This window comes from Bos taurus, chromosome 3 (assembly GCF_002263795.3).
Source record: "Bos taurus isolate L1 Dominette 01449 registration number 42190680 breed Hereford chromosome 3, ARS-UCD2.0, whole genome shotgun sequence".
Lineage (NCBI taxonomy): Eukaryota > Metazoa > Chordata > Mammalia > Artiodactyla > Bovidae > Bos > Bos taurus.
In genome coordinates this window covers 112,787,873-112,803,708 of record NC_037330.1, presented here as the reverse complement: position 1 = coordinate 112,803,708, position 15,836 = coordinate 112,787,873, and the positions used below count along the sequence as shown (strand labels likewise).

The following is a 15,836-nucleotide window of genomic DNA, read 5'->3' as shown; positions in this document are numbered from 1 at the left end:
CAAACAAGTTTACCACGACTGCAATCAAGCAATGCAAATCAAAATGAACGGAAATAAGCTACCTTTCACCTTGTAATTCAATATATTTTAAAAATGAAAATATTCAGTAAATGGAGGCTGGAATGAGGTGGGTGCTCTTTGGCACTGCTTACCAGAACATAAATTATAACAAGATTTTTGGAAAGCAATCTGTCGTTTTCCATCAAGAGCCTTAAAAACATTATCCTTTGATCCAGTAATTCCTCCCCTAGAAATCTATCATCAGAAATGTCACATATTTGCACAAAGACCTTCATCACTGTCATATTTAAAATAACGAAACACTGTTAGTAAGTTGAATGTCTGACAGTAGAAGAGTAGTCCATAAATTATGGTGCATCGTGTAATAGAATTTGTGCATCTATTAAATATGATATTTAGGAAGAAATGTTAACTAAATGAGAAAATGCTAATGTTGCTAGAAAATGCAGACTAAAATTACATGGTATTAGGCATATATTAATATAATATGGAGCTTATGAAACTTATAGAGGTATGTATGTATCTACCTATGTATAGACATGTATCTATCTATATAAATACATAGAGAGAATATAAATGAGAAAATACAGCAACAAATTAACATTATTTGTGTTAGTCTCTCACCTCAGTGGTTGGGTAATTATTTTCCTCCTTAACACCTTCAACTCTATATGTTTTACTTAATACTGTATTTTTTAAGGTTACTTGAAAAAACGTGCGAGAAGGGGACGATGGAGGATGAGATGGTTGGATGGCATCACCGACTCAATGGATATGAGTTTGAGCAAGCTCTGGGAGATGGTGAGGGACAGGGAGGCCTGGCGTGCTGCCAGGGGTCCACGGGGGTCTCAAAGAGGCGAACACGACTGAGCGACTGAACTGAACTGAACTGAACAAAACACCGCCCTGTTTATCAGAGGGTCTATGTCTACACTGCCCCTGACACACGGGATGCCTAGCAAGACTGTCCCCTCTGCAGGGCAGGTTTCTGGTTGGCAAGGGAGGGGCTGGGCCAGCTGACCCTTTGGTGTCATTTACAGTAAGTAATCGAACCCAAAAAGTCTGGGTCCTGGTACTTGGAAACACTTTTCTCAATAATGGGACACAGGGACTGTGAAGTCAGCAGGAGAGAGAGGAGGGAGCCGGTCCACAGAGCTGCCCGGGGGCCTGGCCTGCAGGGCTGTGGACACTGAGGCCACCTCATCTGCCGCTGGGCTTCCTTGGAGCCTTCTGACTCCAGATCCCTCAGTCTCTCCCTCCTGTGTTGGTGGTTAATCACTGTTAAGATGGCCTCCGCGTCTCGCCTTTCTCTTCCTTCTCCCAGCTTCATTCAGCGCTTCTTCCTGGCCCCTGAGCCCCAGGCCCCTCTCTCTCTCTGACCTCCGGGCGCTCACCGGGCCCCCCGCCCACAGCCGCGGCCACGCGTGCGTCATCCGCGTCCTCTTCCTGCCTCGTCTCTCCGAGCACTTCCTCTGAGGGGCCCCACATGACAGCTCAGTGTCTCCCGGAGGCTCCCGCGGCTCCAGGAAGCCCCAGGAGTGACGCTCAGCCACCGCCCTCCTCTCCCCTCCTGCGGAGCGCTCCTCGCACACCGGCCTTCCCTCCTCTGCCTCTGAGATGTCGCTCCTCACTTGGCAGCTCGTAAAAAGTCATGGCCAAGAGCCTGTCATACAGCGCGAAGCTAGGTCAGATACAGTATGTTAATGGCGTATGGCTGGCATCTAGAAAACCAGGACGGACGAACTTATTGACAGAGAGGAAATGGAGACGCAGGTGTGGAGACCGGGCTGGAGGCCAGGGCGTGGGGAGGAGAGGGAAGGACAGACTGAGAAAGGAGCATTGACACCCATACACCATCGTGTGTGAAACAGATAACCGGCAGGACGCTGCTGCACAGCACAGGGAGGCCCACCTGGCACTCCGTGATGACCTAGAGGGGTGGGGAGGGGAGGCGGTCCAGAGGAGGGGATATATGTGTCGAATTATGACTCATTCGCGTTGCCCTAAGGCAGAGACCACAACCGTGTTGCACAGCAATTATCCTCCAATTAAAAAAAAAAAAGGAACAGCCAGGGTTCAGCGGGTGCTGACTATGTATGCTTATCTCCACATTGTCCCGTTTTATCCTCTCAATAATCCAATGACATCAACGGAAAGACAAATCACTCCATTTTTTACACAGGCCAAAGATACGAACAGACATTTCTTCAAAGAAGGTATACAAATGGCCAAGGAGCAGAGGAGAAGAGGCTCAACGACATCCATCATTAGAGCGATGCCAGCCCAAGTCACAGTAAGAGGCTACTTCACACCCACTAGGATGGCCATTACCAAAACGATAGTAACAAGTGTGGGTGAGGGTGTGGAAACATTAGAACCCTCAGACCCTGCTGATGGGAATGAAACAGCACCACTGCTGTAGAAAAGATGGACAGTTCCACAAAATGTAAAACACAGAATTACCACATGACCCAGCAGTTCCACTCACGACAGTTGAAAACACATGTGCATAAAAAAACTTGAACTTAAATGACCACAGCAGCATCATTCATCGGAGAAGGCAATGGCACCCCACTCCAGTACTCCTGCCTGGGAAAATCCCATGGATGGAGGAGGCTGGAAGGCCGCAGTCCACGGGGTCGCTGAGGGTCGGACACGACTGAGCGACTTCACTTTCACTTTTCACCTTCACGCATTGGAGAAGGAAATGGCAACCCACTCCAGTGTTCTTGCCTGGAGAATCCCAGGGACGGGGAGCCTGGTGGGCTGCCATCTATGGGGTCGCACAGAGTTGGACAGGACTGAAGCGACTTAGCAGCAGCAGCAGCATTCATAATAGCACAAAAGGAGGAGCAACCCAAATGCCTGTCAACTGATGAACAGCTAAATAAAACGTGACCTCTTGATAAAATGGGCTACTATTCATCCATGAAAAGGGATGACTCATACTACAACATGGATAAACCTTGGAAGCATTATGCCAGGTAAGAAGTCAGATACGAAAGGCCACATATTATATGATTCTATTCCTATGAAATTACCCAGAACAGGCAAATTGTCAGAGACAGAAAGTAAGTCAGTCAGTAGTTGCCACAGCTTGGGAGGGACAGAAATGGGAAGTGACTCCTAAGAGGTTCAGGCTTTTTGGGAAATGGGAAGTGACTCCTAAGAGGTTCAGGTTTTTTAGGAAGGGGAGGGGTGATGAAATGTTCTGGTGTTAGATGGTTGGATGGCATCACCAACTCGATGGACATGAGTTTGAGCAAGCTCCAGGAGTTGATGAGGGACAGGGAAGCCTGGCGTGCTGCAGTCCATGGGGTCGCAAAGAGTTGGACAGGACTGAGCAACTGAACTGAACTGAACTGATGGTTTTACGTTATGAATGCACTACATACCACTGAATGGTACACTGATTCTACAGGATGTGAGTTTTACTGCAATGAAAAATTAACCCAATGAGCGGGCATTTCCCCACTGAGGACCCTGGGTGGGTACAGGGCGGTTAGCATCTCACAGAGGCTAGAACTCACGTGAGGCCCAGCCAACCGCAGAGGGCTTGCCCCTAAGTACTTCATCACATGACCTGAATTAGCGAGGGAAGCCCCTCCATCGCTGGGGCAGGGAGGAAGGCCTAGAGCACCACCTCTCATGGTCATGCTGGGGTTCACGGTCCAGGAGATGGGACCACTCATCGGAGAAGCTCCGAAGTCTGTGCACAGGTGACTCTCACCTGTCAGGTAGACAGGTGCTCAGTCTCTTTGGTTGTGTCCGACTGTTTGAGACCCTACAAAATGTAGCCTACCAGGCTCTGTCTATGGGATTCTCCATGCAAGTATACTGGAGTGGGTTGCCATGCCCTCCCGCAGGGGATCTTCCAGACCCAGGGACTGAACTTGGGTCGCCTGCACTACAGGCTGATTCTTTACTGCTGACCCACTAGGGAAAGACAAACCAAAGCCAAGCTTCCCTGGTTCTGGAAAAATTTCTCCAGGACGCTAGGCTAGGGCACAGAGAACCTGGGGACGCTCAACTATGGGTTTTACGAGTCGCTGCACAAAGAAAGTACCAGGAACCTGTTAGACGGAGAGGCCTCCCCAGGCACATCACTCCCTTCTTGGTCCTGAACGCAGAAGGACTGCTCAGAATAGTGGTCCCTGGACAACTAGAGAGCGAACCGAACAATCTCTTACACAAACCAGCTTTTAGGAGCTGTGGTCCTCTGGCTCTGACTACTGTCTGTGCCAGCATCTCTCACCCTTTGTCAATACCAGATGGGAAAAACAGTCTTTTCCTTTGCACTTGCACAAAAGTAATTCATGAGCAATATTTGTCGTTCTTGTTGTTTAGTTGCTAAGTTGCGTCCAACTCTTTGTGACCCCGTGAACTGCAGTATACCAGACTTCCCTGTCCTTCACCATCTCCCGGAGTCTGCTCAAACTCATGTCCATGGAGTTGGTGATGCCATCCAACCATCTCACCCACTGCTGCCCACTTCTCCTCCTGCCCTCAATCTTTCCCAGCATCTGGGATCAGTATAAACTTTCCTAAAGTTTGAAAGGGGGTTGGAGGAAGGAGGATTACATCAGACCCATTCACACCTTAGTAAATGGCTTTACACCTCTCCAGGACATTTCTGCCCACTCCCCTGACAAGTCCCTTCTCGGTGCTCCATCACGAGGGGTCTCCCCTCCAGGCCTCTTCTGACTCTACACACACCCAGACTTGCTGGCGTCTCTCTCTTCCTCTCTCCCAGAAACAGTAAATTCAAGTCCTGGTCCTGCCGTCATTAGTACTGTGAACATACAGCATGTTACCTAACCTCTCTGGGTCTCAGTTTTCCGCACCTGTAAAGTGCGGATAATAACCACACTTCCTCCGAAGGCCAGTGTGGACAGTGAGTGAGTCAGTGTGTGCGAAGAGCTTAGAACAGAATCTGACATGCAGGTTGTCTTCTGCTGTTATTTTTAGGCAGAATGCATCAGTATCCACCTTCGGTTTGCAGAGCAAGGCTGCAATGGTATGGCCTGCCCTACCTCAAGGGGCCATAACTTTCTTACTAACAAATAGAATGCCTTCTCAAAGGGCACTTTTGGTGACAAAATGTCCTTCTGGGGCCTCTTTGTCTTTCTGGCCGTGCTCACAAGGCTGCCAAGTCCAGGCTGCCGTGTACTGTCCCTGGGAAGGTGGCTGTAGCTTTGCCTGGGCAAAGCTTGTGGTCAGCCAGGTGCTGAGGGAAACCAAGATCATGTCCTCGTCACAGCTGGTCAGGCCAGGCATGGGTTTCTAGCACTTGCCTGCCTCTGCCCCTGGGAGGGAAGCCAACTCTCTCCTGTGTGGTTTAGTGGAAACACCACTGGACCAGGCAACTCCATCCTGCATGGTGGCTGATGGACCCAGAATATATAGGCTCACTCTTGGGGGCTGGGCTGCTCTTACAGAGACGGCAGTATATCGCTGACTCCTCTGGGCCATTGCTCTGGTTCAACCTGTCCAGCCAGGGCAAGGAAAGCCTGGCCCCAACTGACCCATGACCCCGCACGCTGATGGACCTGAATCCCCAAAGGTGTACCTCTTCCCTGCAGCAGAAAGCACATGGCAGGTATGCTGGCCTCACGTGGAAGCGCAGTCCTGGCAGGAGAGGAAGACACAAGCTTGACAGTCTCTTAGTATCCTCTGTACAAAAGGGGCCAGACAGCCCCATCAAGGAGCCCCCCTGACCTCCCTAGTCTGCTGGCGGGTTCGCGTGGAGCCAGGGGAGCGTGACATAGGCCCCACCCAGAAGACCCATTGCCCCTCGCGATCTCAAGCCCCTTGCTGCAAGAAGGCAGAGCGGGACTCCGTCTATGGAGTCAGCTGCCTGGGGTCCTCCCCTCCAGCTCTCTGCACCCTGAGATGGGCCTCGGTTTTTCTGAGGTTTTCTGAGTTGTGGAGGAGGGACCTGTGTCTTCTTGCTCCGAGGCAGGTGTAGGGCTGACCTCCCGAGAGGAAGTGCAGCTTTGCTAGGCCCGGGGGCGAACGTGCACACATCAGTCACGTGGGCCGCTATCAATCGCAGCCTTGTCTTTTGGCGTTTCCCTCACCCCCTCCTTAGTTCCATTTAAATAGGCAAATCCTGTCCTCTTTCTCCAGCATGCAGGCCACTCCCGAGGAAGCTGCCCTCGGTTCTGGAGCTCCAAGCATCGCAGTCTAAACCAGGCGTTGGAAGCCTCCTGCTGCCCTCCTCTCTCAACTGGAGGAGCCGGGAATATGCTCAAGCCACTGGGGTCCGAGCAGGGTGCCTGAGGTCTTTTCCCATATAGATTTTTCCAGCGTAGGAGGGCCAGTCTTAGAGGCTTTCTTGCTCACTTTGGAGCAGGGTCATTAAAAGGCCTTGACACCATAGCTGGCTTACCTGGGGCCCTGCTGTCTCAGCATCTCCCGGAGAGAAGCAGAGCGTAGAGCCTGATGCCTGGGAGACTCATGCTTGTGGAACCCCACTGGGGTGCCCCTTGCTGGCGGAGGACCAGGAGGACAAGGTTTTCACCAGTCCCAGGAACAGAGAAAGCTAAGGATGGGATGGGAGGGTGGGGGGCTGTTTTTCAGGAAGTCAAACCTCCATGATTTAAAGGACTGGCCTTTTGACTTTTTCTGTTTGTTTTTCAAGAGCACGTTCTTCTTGCCTTTTCGGTGCCGTTAAAGGATACTTTCATGAAATGAACGGCTAAGAGGTGGCAGTTAGATATCACTTAGCTAGGTTTTCGTTTTTAAATCTCCTTAATTGGCAACATTAAAGGTGGTGGCAAAAGGAGGTCTCCCAGGGTTTTGGAGAGTTCGGTGGTTCGTGGTATCCCACATCCTACAGGGGCTCCTGCCCCTGTGGGAATCATGACTTCCCCCCACAGAGCCAAGGGGATAGGGGAGCCCCGGGCCTGGAGTTAGCGCCTGGCCTCACGGCTTGGCTCCCTAGGGAGGGCTCCAAGCCCTGCTGTCTGGAGCTAAAGGGGCCTTGGGGCTGGGAGACTAACAAGAAGCCCAGCCCTGGACTCGGAGGATGGTGGGTATGGGGTGGGGTGTGGGCCACGGGTACCCTCCCGAAGAGGCAGACCCTGCACAGTTGCCAAGGCTCCAAGAGTAACTCAGCACCAGGGAGGGGAGGGAAGGAGACGCAAGAGAGGAACGAATACCGCACACCCTCTGGGATCCCAGTTTGCCACCAGCCGGCCCAGCAGCGTAGGGGCTGCCCCGGTAGCTCCGACGGTTAAGAATACGCCTGCAAAGCAGGAGACCCAGGTTCGATCTCTGGGTCAGAAAGATCCCCTGGGGAAGGGAATGGCAACCCACTCCAGTATTCTTGCCCGGGAAATCCCAGAGGAACCCGACAGGCTATACAGTCCACGAGGTCGCAGAGTCGGACACCACTGAGCAACTAACACACACACACACACACACAGCAGGGCGGTGTGGACTAAAGCCTCAAGCTCTCTGAGGTCTGCCCACCTGCAAAGTCAGGGGCGGTGGGACTAGAGGTTTCATGGCTTCTCCTAGCTCTGGCTCTGGCTGTCACAAGGCTCCCAGTTTAGAGTCAGAGACCCTTGTTGCAATCTGTAGCCTGAGCCTGACCACAGCTCCCTGGTCAAAGGGCTGCTGTGAAGGTTAGTGAGCTGGAGCCTGGAAGCTCCCGAGGTCTCTGAGGGGAGGGGAGAGCTGCACGTGGGCTGAGGGGAGACAGATCAGGATGTCCCCACTGTCTCTACGCCCGGGTCGATGGGTCCCCACAGGGGCTGTGCCTGTGGGGAAGACTAGGTCTGCTTCCCTTTCCCCCTACCCCGGGTGTGAGAACTGGGGACTCAGGAAACTGGCCTTGGGAGGGCGAGGCTCTGATGCAGTCAGACCTCGGGCCAGGTGGCCAGCTAAAAGCTTGGGTTAATTTCTAAACAGTCCCAGTTCACCCTGGTAAACACCCTGTCTTCTCTCGCTGCCACTGGAACCCAGGCTCACACCGACTTGACAGGTACAGGACTGGGGTGGCAGCAGCCGTCTGTCTGTCTGGGTGCAGCCTCTGGGGACGGACAGTGTTGACTTTGTCATCCCTTGGTTAACCCATCTGAGCCTCAATTTCCTCATCTGCAAGAGCAGCCAAGAAAAGGACCTGCACTTCAGATTGTCGCGAAGTTGAAATAGGTTGACGCATAGACAAATACTCAAACTCAACAAGCTCCAAATAAGGTCTGTGACCCGTGACCCATTTCCCCTCCTGCATGGATGGCGGTAGCGTCTGCCTGCTCGGAGGGACCCTTCTGCAAGCCCAGGGGTGCTACCTGAGAGGTGCAGGTGAACGTGCCCTTCCCCCATCACGCCCAAGGCCCCAGAGGGCATGGTTAGACCACAGGGTGGCAGAGTGGCAGGGCCAAGGGCCTCCCTCAGACATTGGTGGAGAAGGGTGTTACAAAAAGGAACTGTCAGCAAGTGGCCGGTTCCCCAGTTTTAGGACAACTGGCGCATTCAGCAACATCCCAGAACTGGGGGTGGGGGGGCAGTCGATGGTGGCCGAGAGGCCTCAAAAGGTGGGGACACGGCTGAGGGCCTTGGACGGGTGAGAAGTGGCTCCTGCTGTTGGTAACATGACTTCCTCTGCTCCCAGGGCCCCAGATACAGCCTCTGATCCTTTCTTGAGCGACTCCCCGTGTTCACGGCTCCCCAGACAACAGCTTCCTCCAAAGTCCCACACTCTGGCACAGGAAGGGTTCTCTCTTGCCACTTCCGTTCTTCCAGGACTGTTTCCCAGCTGTGCATCTTTGACCAACACCTGAACTGACCCAGCTGCTTTCTAACACTCCCACCACCACGGAGCCCTGAGTTTCCGCCCGGCTCACAGGCCGTGGACACCCCCCTCCTGCCTTGGTCCCTGGAACCTCAAGGAAGCCCCTGGTCCTGCTGCTTGATGGTTGCTGGGGTGTGCGGCCCAGACCCCAGGCTAGCCCTGGAGGGCTCCTGCTCTCAAAACCCCAACTCCGAGGCCGAGCAGGTCCCCCGACAGGCCTCAGCTGGACCCACCAACAAACCTGGGAAGCGCAAGGTCGCTGGACACAGAAACAACCCCATCCCAGGGCAGGGGCCCAGCGTGCCCCGACCCAGCTTGCCCTGTGCGCAAGCGGCACCTCCAACACCATTGCCAGGCCAGGCCGGCGTGGGCAGGTTGGGTACTCACAGCACACAGAGCGCGTAGGCCCGGGAGATGGACTCGCTGGCGCGCACGAGGAAGCTCCCATCCTTGCCCGTTCTGGACAGCAGCTCCTCTGCCTTGGAGCGGGTGATGTTGCCATGGTTCCAGCAGGGGACCATGGCGGGCGCGGGGCTCCCTGGGGCCGGGCCGGGTGGCCTCCCCCCTGGACCGGACGCTGCGCCGACGGGGGAGCTGGGCCCTCCTGTGCTGCGACCCTCCGTGGGTTCCCTCTCAGTCGCCCCAGCTGCTGCTGCTCCTGCCACCCGCTCGCTGACCGACTTCCTGTTTCAGGCACTCGGCAAGGGAAAGGAAGCTGAGCTGCAGAGAACTTCCTCATTGCAGAGCCCAAGCAAGACAGTCCTCCACCTCCCCCCTCACGGCCTGCTGCCCCTCCCTCTCACCACCCCCCCCCCCCGCCCACCCCGCCGTGCCCCCCATCCCCGGCTCCCTCCTTTAATGCGTCTCAGTCCCTGGCATGGCAAATATCAGCTTAAGCCCTCCTGGGGGAATCTATCAGCTCCTCTGGCATCAGGAGGCTCAGGGCCAGCCTCTGAAGGAGTGAGGCCCAAGCGTTAGCCATTCCGGGGCCCATGACCCGATGCCCCACGTGGGGTGGCCACGCCAAGGACGTCCACCCCAGCCCTCTGCCCTACCCCCAAGCTTTCCACCTCCCTGTCCACTCCCTCCGACATGCCCGCAGGTCAGAGGCTCACAGGGCCGGGCTTCTCAACTGGGGCTGAGGCCTGCTCCCCAACCCCCACTGAGGGGGGTACCAGCCGAGCCCCCCTACTCATAATGAGACACACACAGCCACCTGGGCACCTTTCAGCCCCAGAAGCTGGGAAGACCTTGAGCGACACCACCCATGGGCTCCCCTGGGACAGCTCTGCGACACTTTATACCCATCGCGGGGGCTGGCAGGTATACGGGAGCCCGTGGCAACCCTTCTCTAGGGCAGCACATCCTGACCCCTGTGGCCCAGCTTAGGGACATCCAGAGGGAGCTGGGAGGGCTCTCGGGACATGGACCTTTTGCAGGGTGACACCTCTGGATCTTTCTGGGACACTTGGGACATTCATGCATGTCCCCCTATCCCTGGGCAAGTTGGCCACCTGGCAAGGATGGCATTCCTTCCCGAGTCCCACATCTTAGGTAGAGTTGGAGTTGGAGGTAGAGGTGGCCGGGCATGGTTGCCTTGGTCCACAGCTCAAAGCGGGGGCTGCCTTTGGGGAGGTGGGGACCACCATCCAGGATCAGCAGGTCTGAGGGCTCTGAAGTGGGCACCCTGCTTGGACCCCAGACGGGGAGCCCTCAGTGCTCGTGTCAGTGCCCCAGGGTGAAGGGGCAGGTGCAGACCTATTGCACAAGACCCCCGATCCTGTCTCAGCCCTCAGCCACCCTGCGACATGACAGAAGAAGCCACATCCAGGCACCAGGGCCAGGCAAGCCTCCACTCTAATTGGGTCCTCTGCATCCAAGCTGCAGGAGCTGGTTCGTTCCTTCTCCCTCTCGGTCTCGGTTTCCTGTTCTCCACCTGAAGGAGAGCAGCCCCAGAGGAACTCACGTGTGCCAGGAGCCCCCAGTGCCTGCCACCCACAACAGTTGATTCTGAAAAGCAAAGCTAAGCACTCTGATTCCTAAATCCTGGACTCGGCTCACCTCTGCCTGAGGGAAGAGGGGAGGAGGGCGGGGAGTGGGGAGGAGATGGTCAACTCAGGCCTGAGGCGGGGGAAATTGGACCCATTAAAGGGGCCCCAGAAGGTGGGCTGCTACCCCTGTGGGGTCATCTCTGGGGTCCTGTCCTGCATGGGCATGGTCAAGGCGTGGCCGTCCTCCGGCAGGCCTTCTTGGCTTCTAAGGGCAGTTCCTTTTGGAAACCTAGCCCAGCGAACTCCCTGGTCCCCACATTCACCTCAAAGCCAGTTCCTCCCCCAGCTGCTCTGAGCTTCCCCTTCCCTACCACTGCCCGCTTCTTCCCCCCACCAATGCCCCCTCCCTTGCTCCTCTGTCTGAACCCAAGGAAGAAACTCCCAAGCCTTCAGAAAGCCTGTATCAAGGCTGAGCTAGATGTGGGGCCACCGAGGTGGGGCTAAGAGACCTGCTCCTGGGATGCTCCCACCATACACTTCCCAGCCTTCTCCCCATTCCCCTGCTGAGCTCCGCCAGCTTCCTCCCTCGAAGCCCCCAGGTTCCTCCAGGGTCCTTCAGGAGGACCTGCCCACAGTGCTGGCCCTATAGCACGTCGACCAGCTTATCCACAGAGACCCTCTAGCACATCCAAGACCCTTCCACTTACATCGATCTCCCCCAACACTCCTTCCCACCTGCCCTTCCTCACCCCTGTTCCCACTGAGTCCCATAGTTCAGCAGGGTCGGGGTGGCCACGGGACTGTCCCTGCCATTTGGTCCAGTGTGGTTTCCCTTTGACACACACAAAACATACAAGACACACACATGTCATCCATGTTCCCCGAATTTTTAAGGTCCATCCTGTCATGTCCTCCTGAGAAACCTGTATGCAGGTCAAGAAGCAACAGTTAGAACTGGACATGGAACAACAGACTGGTTCCAAATAGGAAAAGGAGTACGTCAAGGCTGAATATTATGACCCTGCTTATTTAACTTATATGCAGAGTACATCATGAGAAACACTGGGCTGGAAGAAGCACAAGCTGGAATAAAGATTGCTGGGAGAAATATCAATAACCTCAGATATGCAGATGACACCACCCTTATGGCAGAAAGTGAAGAAGAACTAAAGAGCCTCTTGATGAAAGTAAAGAGGAGAGTGAAAAAGTTGGCTTAAAGCTCAACATTCAGAAAACTAAAATCATGGCATCTGGTCCCATCACTTCATGGCAAATAGATGGGGAAACAATGGAAACAGTGAGAGACTTTTTGGCAGAGGGGTTCAAAATCACTGCAGATGGTAATTGTAGCCATGAAATTAAAAGACGCTTGCTCCTTGGAAGAAAAGCTCTGACCAACCTAGACAGCATATTACAAAGCGGAGACATTACTTTGCCAACAAAAGTGTGTCTAGCAAAGCTGTGGTTTTTCCAGTGGTCATGTATGGATGTGAGAGTTGGACTATAAAGAAGGCTGAGCACCAAAGAATTGATGCTTTTGAACGGTGGTGTTGGAGAAGACTCTTGAGAGTCCCTTGGACTGCAAGGAGATCCAACCAGTCCATCCTAAAGGAAATCAGTCTTGAATATTCACTGGAAGGACTGATGCTGAAGCTGAAGCTCCAGTCTTTGGCCACCCAATGCAAAGAACCGACCCATTGGAAAAAACCCTAATGCTGGGAAAGATGGAAGGCGGGAGAAGGGGAAGACAGAGGATGAGATGGTTGAATGGCATCACCGACTTGATGGACATGAGTTTGAGTAAGCTCCAGGAGTTGGTAATGGACAGGGAAGCCTGTCATGCTGCAGTCCATGGGGTCACAAAGAGTTGAATATGACTGAGTGACTGAACTGAACTGAACTGATCCTGTCATGATAGTCTGAAGGCAGGTTGGAAAAGAATTTCCAGACACAGAGCATTTCAGAAGGGAGTGAGTTTATTATGAACAGAGAGCAGAGACAATGTGGGCGCTGCAAGCACAGCAGGCCAACCTCCTGACAGACCAGGGAGAGCTGACAATTTTTGTGGGTTAGTAGCCCATTTTTATAGCCTCGAGACAAAGAAAATTCCTGCTGGAAGGTTGGCATTAGGTGATTGGTTAGGGCATTATATGGTGATCACTGAGGTGGGTGTTTTTGCCTAATTTGGAGTCAGGAAGCCTGCTGGTGATGATCGGGGGTGGTGGGGGACTTTTGGGAAGGTTTACAAAGGGACTCAGTCAATTTTTGGAGGGGATCTTGGTTCTGGGTTCCGCTTCTGTGGCCTTGGGGCAGGACTCCACGCATCCCGTCTTCACTTCCTTCCCAACCCAATTACCTAAACCATCTGACACTGTCAGCTTCCTTGTCCCCCAGCCCTTCTGCCCCTGATGTTCAGAAAACCCCAGCTTCTAGATCAGAAATGCTCTTATGGTGAATGGGGCCTCAGTAAATATTTCCTTCTGCAGGGCCTCTGTCTACATGGAAGCAATTTCATTAGAACTTGTCTTTTAAAATTCAGGGAGCCATGTAAGGTAGGGATTTCTCAATGACAGTTTAGAATAATGGACAGAGAGGAGATAATTATGTATGCTCTGTGTCCAATAGGCATCCTAGAAGAGTCTTTGTGATGTCTTTCTCTTCCTGCTCAGGTGCTGTTTTTTATTGTCAAGTGCATCTGGGTGATTTTATATCCCATCCAGCAAGAGGAGGGGAGCGGGGCTGCTATTATTCAGAGTCCGGTGGCATTCAGAACCTGTTCATTTTGAGACGTCAGTCTCCTGCCTCTGCATTTTCTAACCTTGTTCCTTTATGTCATTACCCGTGGCACTGCTTCATCCATTGTGCCGCCTGTGAATAGTGGCTTCCAGGGATCCCCTCTGAGGTTGTTCCTTTGCTTGCTTGGTACCCACAGATCTTACCTAGAGCATGCCAAAAAATGCTAACAAGAAAGGAGGCAAGATGGCAGAGTAGGAAGCCTCTGCCTCTGTCTCTCTCTCACTCTCTGTGTGTCCCTGTCTCTCTTTCTCCTTCCCTTCCTCATCATGTCTCTCCCCTTCCCTTCCTTCATCCCACCCCACCCCTCCCCACCTCCACCCATGAACCCTGAGCCCACCTCCACCCGTGGTCACACCAAAATTACACCTTCTTACAGAGCAACTATCTAAAGAGTAGCAGGACAGATTTCCCACAGCTGAAGATGTAAAGAAGGGACCACGATGAGATGAGCAGGAAGGGTAGAGATGCAGCAGAGTTGAGATCCACACCCCCCGGGTCGGCAACCCTCAAATGGGATGACTGTCACAACCACAGGGACCCTCCCCAGGGAGCGAGGGGTCTGACCCTTACATCAGTCTCCCCAGCACAAGGGTCCTGCACTGGGATGACAAGCCCCCAGCATGTCCAGTTTTGAAAGCCAAGCATGGCTTATGTTCAGGACAGCCAGAGGGCTCTAGACTCTGCTCTTAAGAGACACACACAAGATGATGTAACAACATCTTACATATTCTGAGACACAGTGCAGAGGCGGTAGTTTGAAAGGACCCTGCTAGATCAGACATATTTGCTGACCTTGGAGAGGCTCCCAGAGAGGGTGCAGGCAACTGGGGCTCCCCCTGGGGACAGGGACACAGGCAGAGTCCATTTTAGGGAGCTTGTTCTACCCCAATAACACTGGCGCTGGCAGGAGCTGTTTTGGAGTCTTCCCTCTAGCGCATCAGTGTTGGGGACTCACGCCCACCCACCAGTGAGCTGGCACCAGGCCCAGCTAACCCTACCCTGGGCCACACAGACACCATGCAGGGACCCAACCCCACTCGTGAGAGGGCCAGCAGCAGCCCCAGTCCCCTCCGGGCTGCACAGCCAGCCATGGAATGAGCCTACCCTGTCCTCCAGGGGGCCCACATCACTGCATAAGGCATGGTGTCGCCCAGGCACTTCCAGTCTCCTGGGCTGGGGTCCAGCCTCATCTACCAGCGTGGCCTCAGTACCTGGCCTTACCACAGAAGGGCACACGCAGCCATTCGGGGCCACTCCTAGAGCATAAAGCTCTGGTGACCAGAAGGGAGTTCTCTGTTGGGCCCCACAGGACATCTCCTGTGTAAGGCCACTTCTCCAAGTTTGGGAAAGGTAACCAACCTACCCAACACACAGAAATAAACACAGAAAATTGGGGAAAATAAGGAGACAGAGGAATAAGTGCCAAATGAAGGAACAGGATATAACCTTAGAAAAAGAACTAAACGAGGGGGATATAAGCAGTCTATCCCATAACAGGTTCAAGGTAAAGATCATAGAAGGTAACAGTCATAAAGATGTGAGAGGAGTGGATGAACACATAATTTCAATAGAGTTAGAAGACATAAAAAATAATCAAAAAGAACTAAAGAACACATAACTGAAACAAAAACACACTAAGAAGAATCAGCAGTATATTAAATGATACAGAGGAACAGATCAGTGATCTGAAAGAAAAAGTAGTGGAAATCACCCAAGCTGAACAGAAGACAGAAAATGGATTTTTAAAATGAAGATAGTTTGGGACTTCCCTGGTGGTCCAGCGGTTAAGGCCCCACACTCCCAATGCAGGGGGCATTGGATTTGATCCCTGGTCATGGAACTAAGATCCCATATGCCACAACTAAGAGCGGTACAGCCAAATACATTCATCAAATAAATTTAAAAAAAAGAATTAAAAAAAATGAGGATAGTTTAAGAGACCTCTGGGACAATATCAAGCATAATAACAGCTACACTATAAGAGCCTCAGAAGAAGAAGAGAGAAAGGGTCAGAGGACATATTTGAAAAAATAACAGCTGAAAACAGCCCTAACCTGGGAAAGGAAACAGGTTCAGGAAGCACACAGAGTCCCTAATAAGATGGACCTGAAGAAATCCATGCTAAGGTGCATCATAATTAAATGGAAAAGATGAAAGGTAAGGAGATGATCTTAAAAGCAGCAAGAAAAAAGCAACTATTTAGATACAAGGGAACTCCCGTTAGACAA

The 15,836-nt window shown here is 53.0% G+C and overlaps 1 protein-coding gene across 1 annotated transcript in view; it reads right to left on the bottom strand.

Moving 5' to 3' along the window:
- The window catches only part of INPP5D (inositol polyphosphate-5-phosphatase D), a 137,757-nt gene extending 128,245 nt beyond the window's left edge, over window positions 1–9,512 (bottom strand). Inside the window, 1 exon segment of the mRNA NM_001101882.2 lies at window positions 9,209–9,512. Coding sequence (NP_001095352.1) covers window positions 9,209–9,342 — 134 coding nt within the window. The 5' untranslated portion in view covers window positions 9,343–9,512.
- Window positions 9,513–15,836: the final 6,324 nt, after the last annotated feature.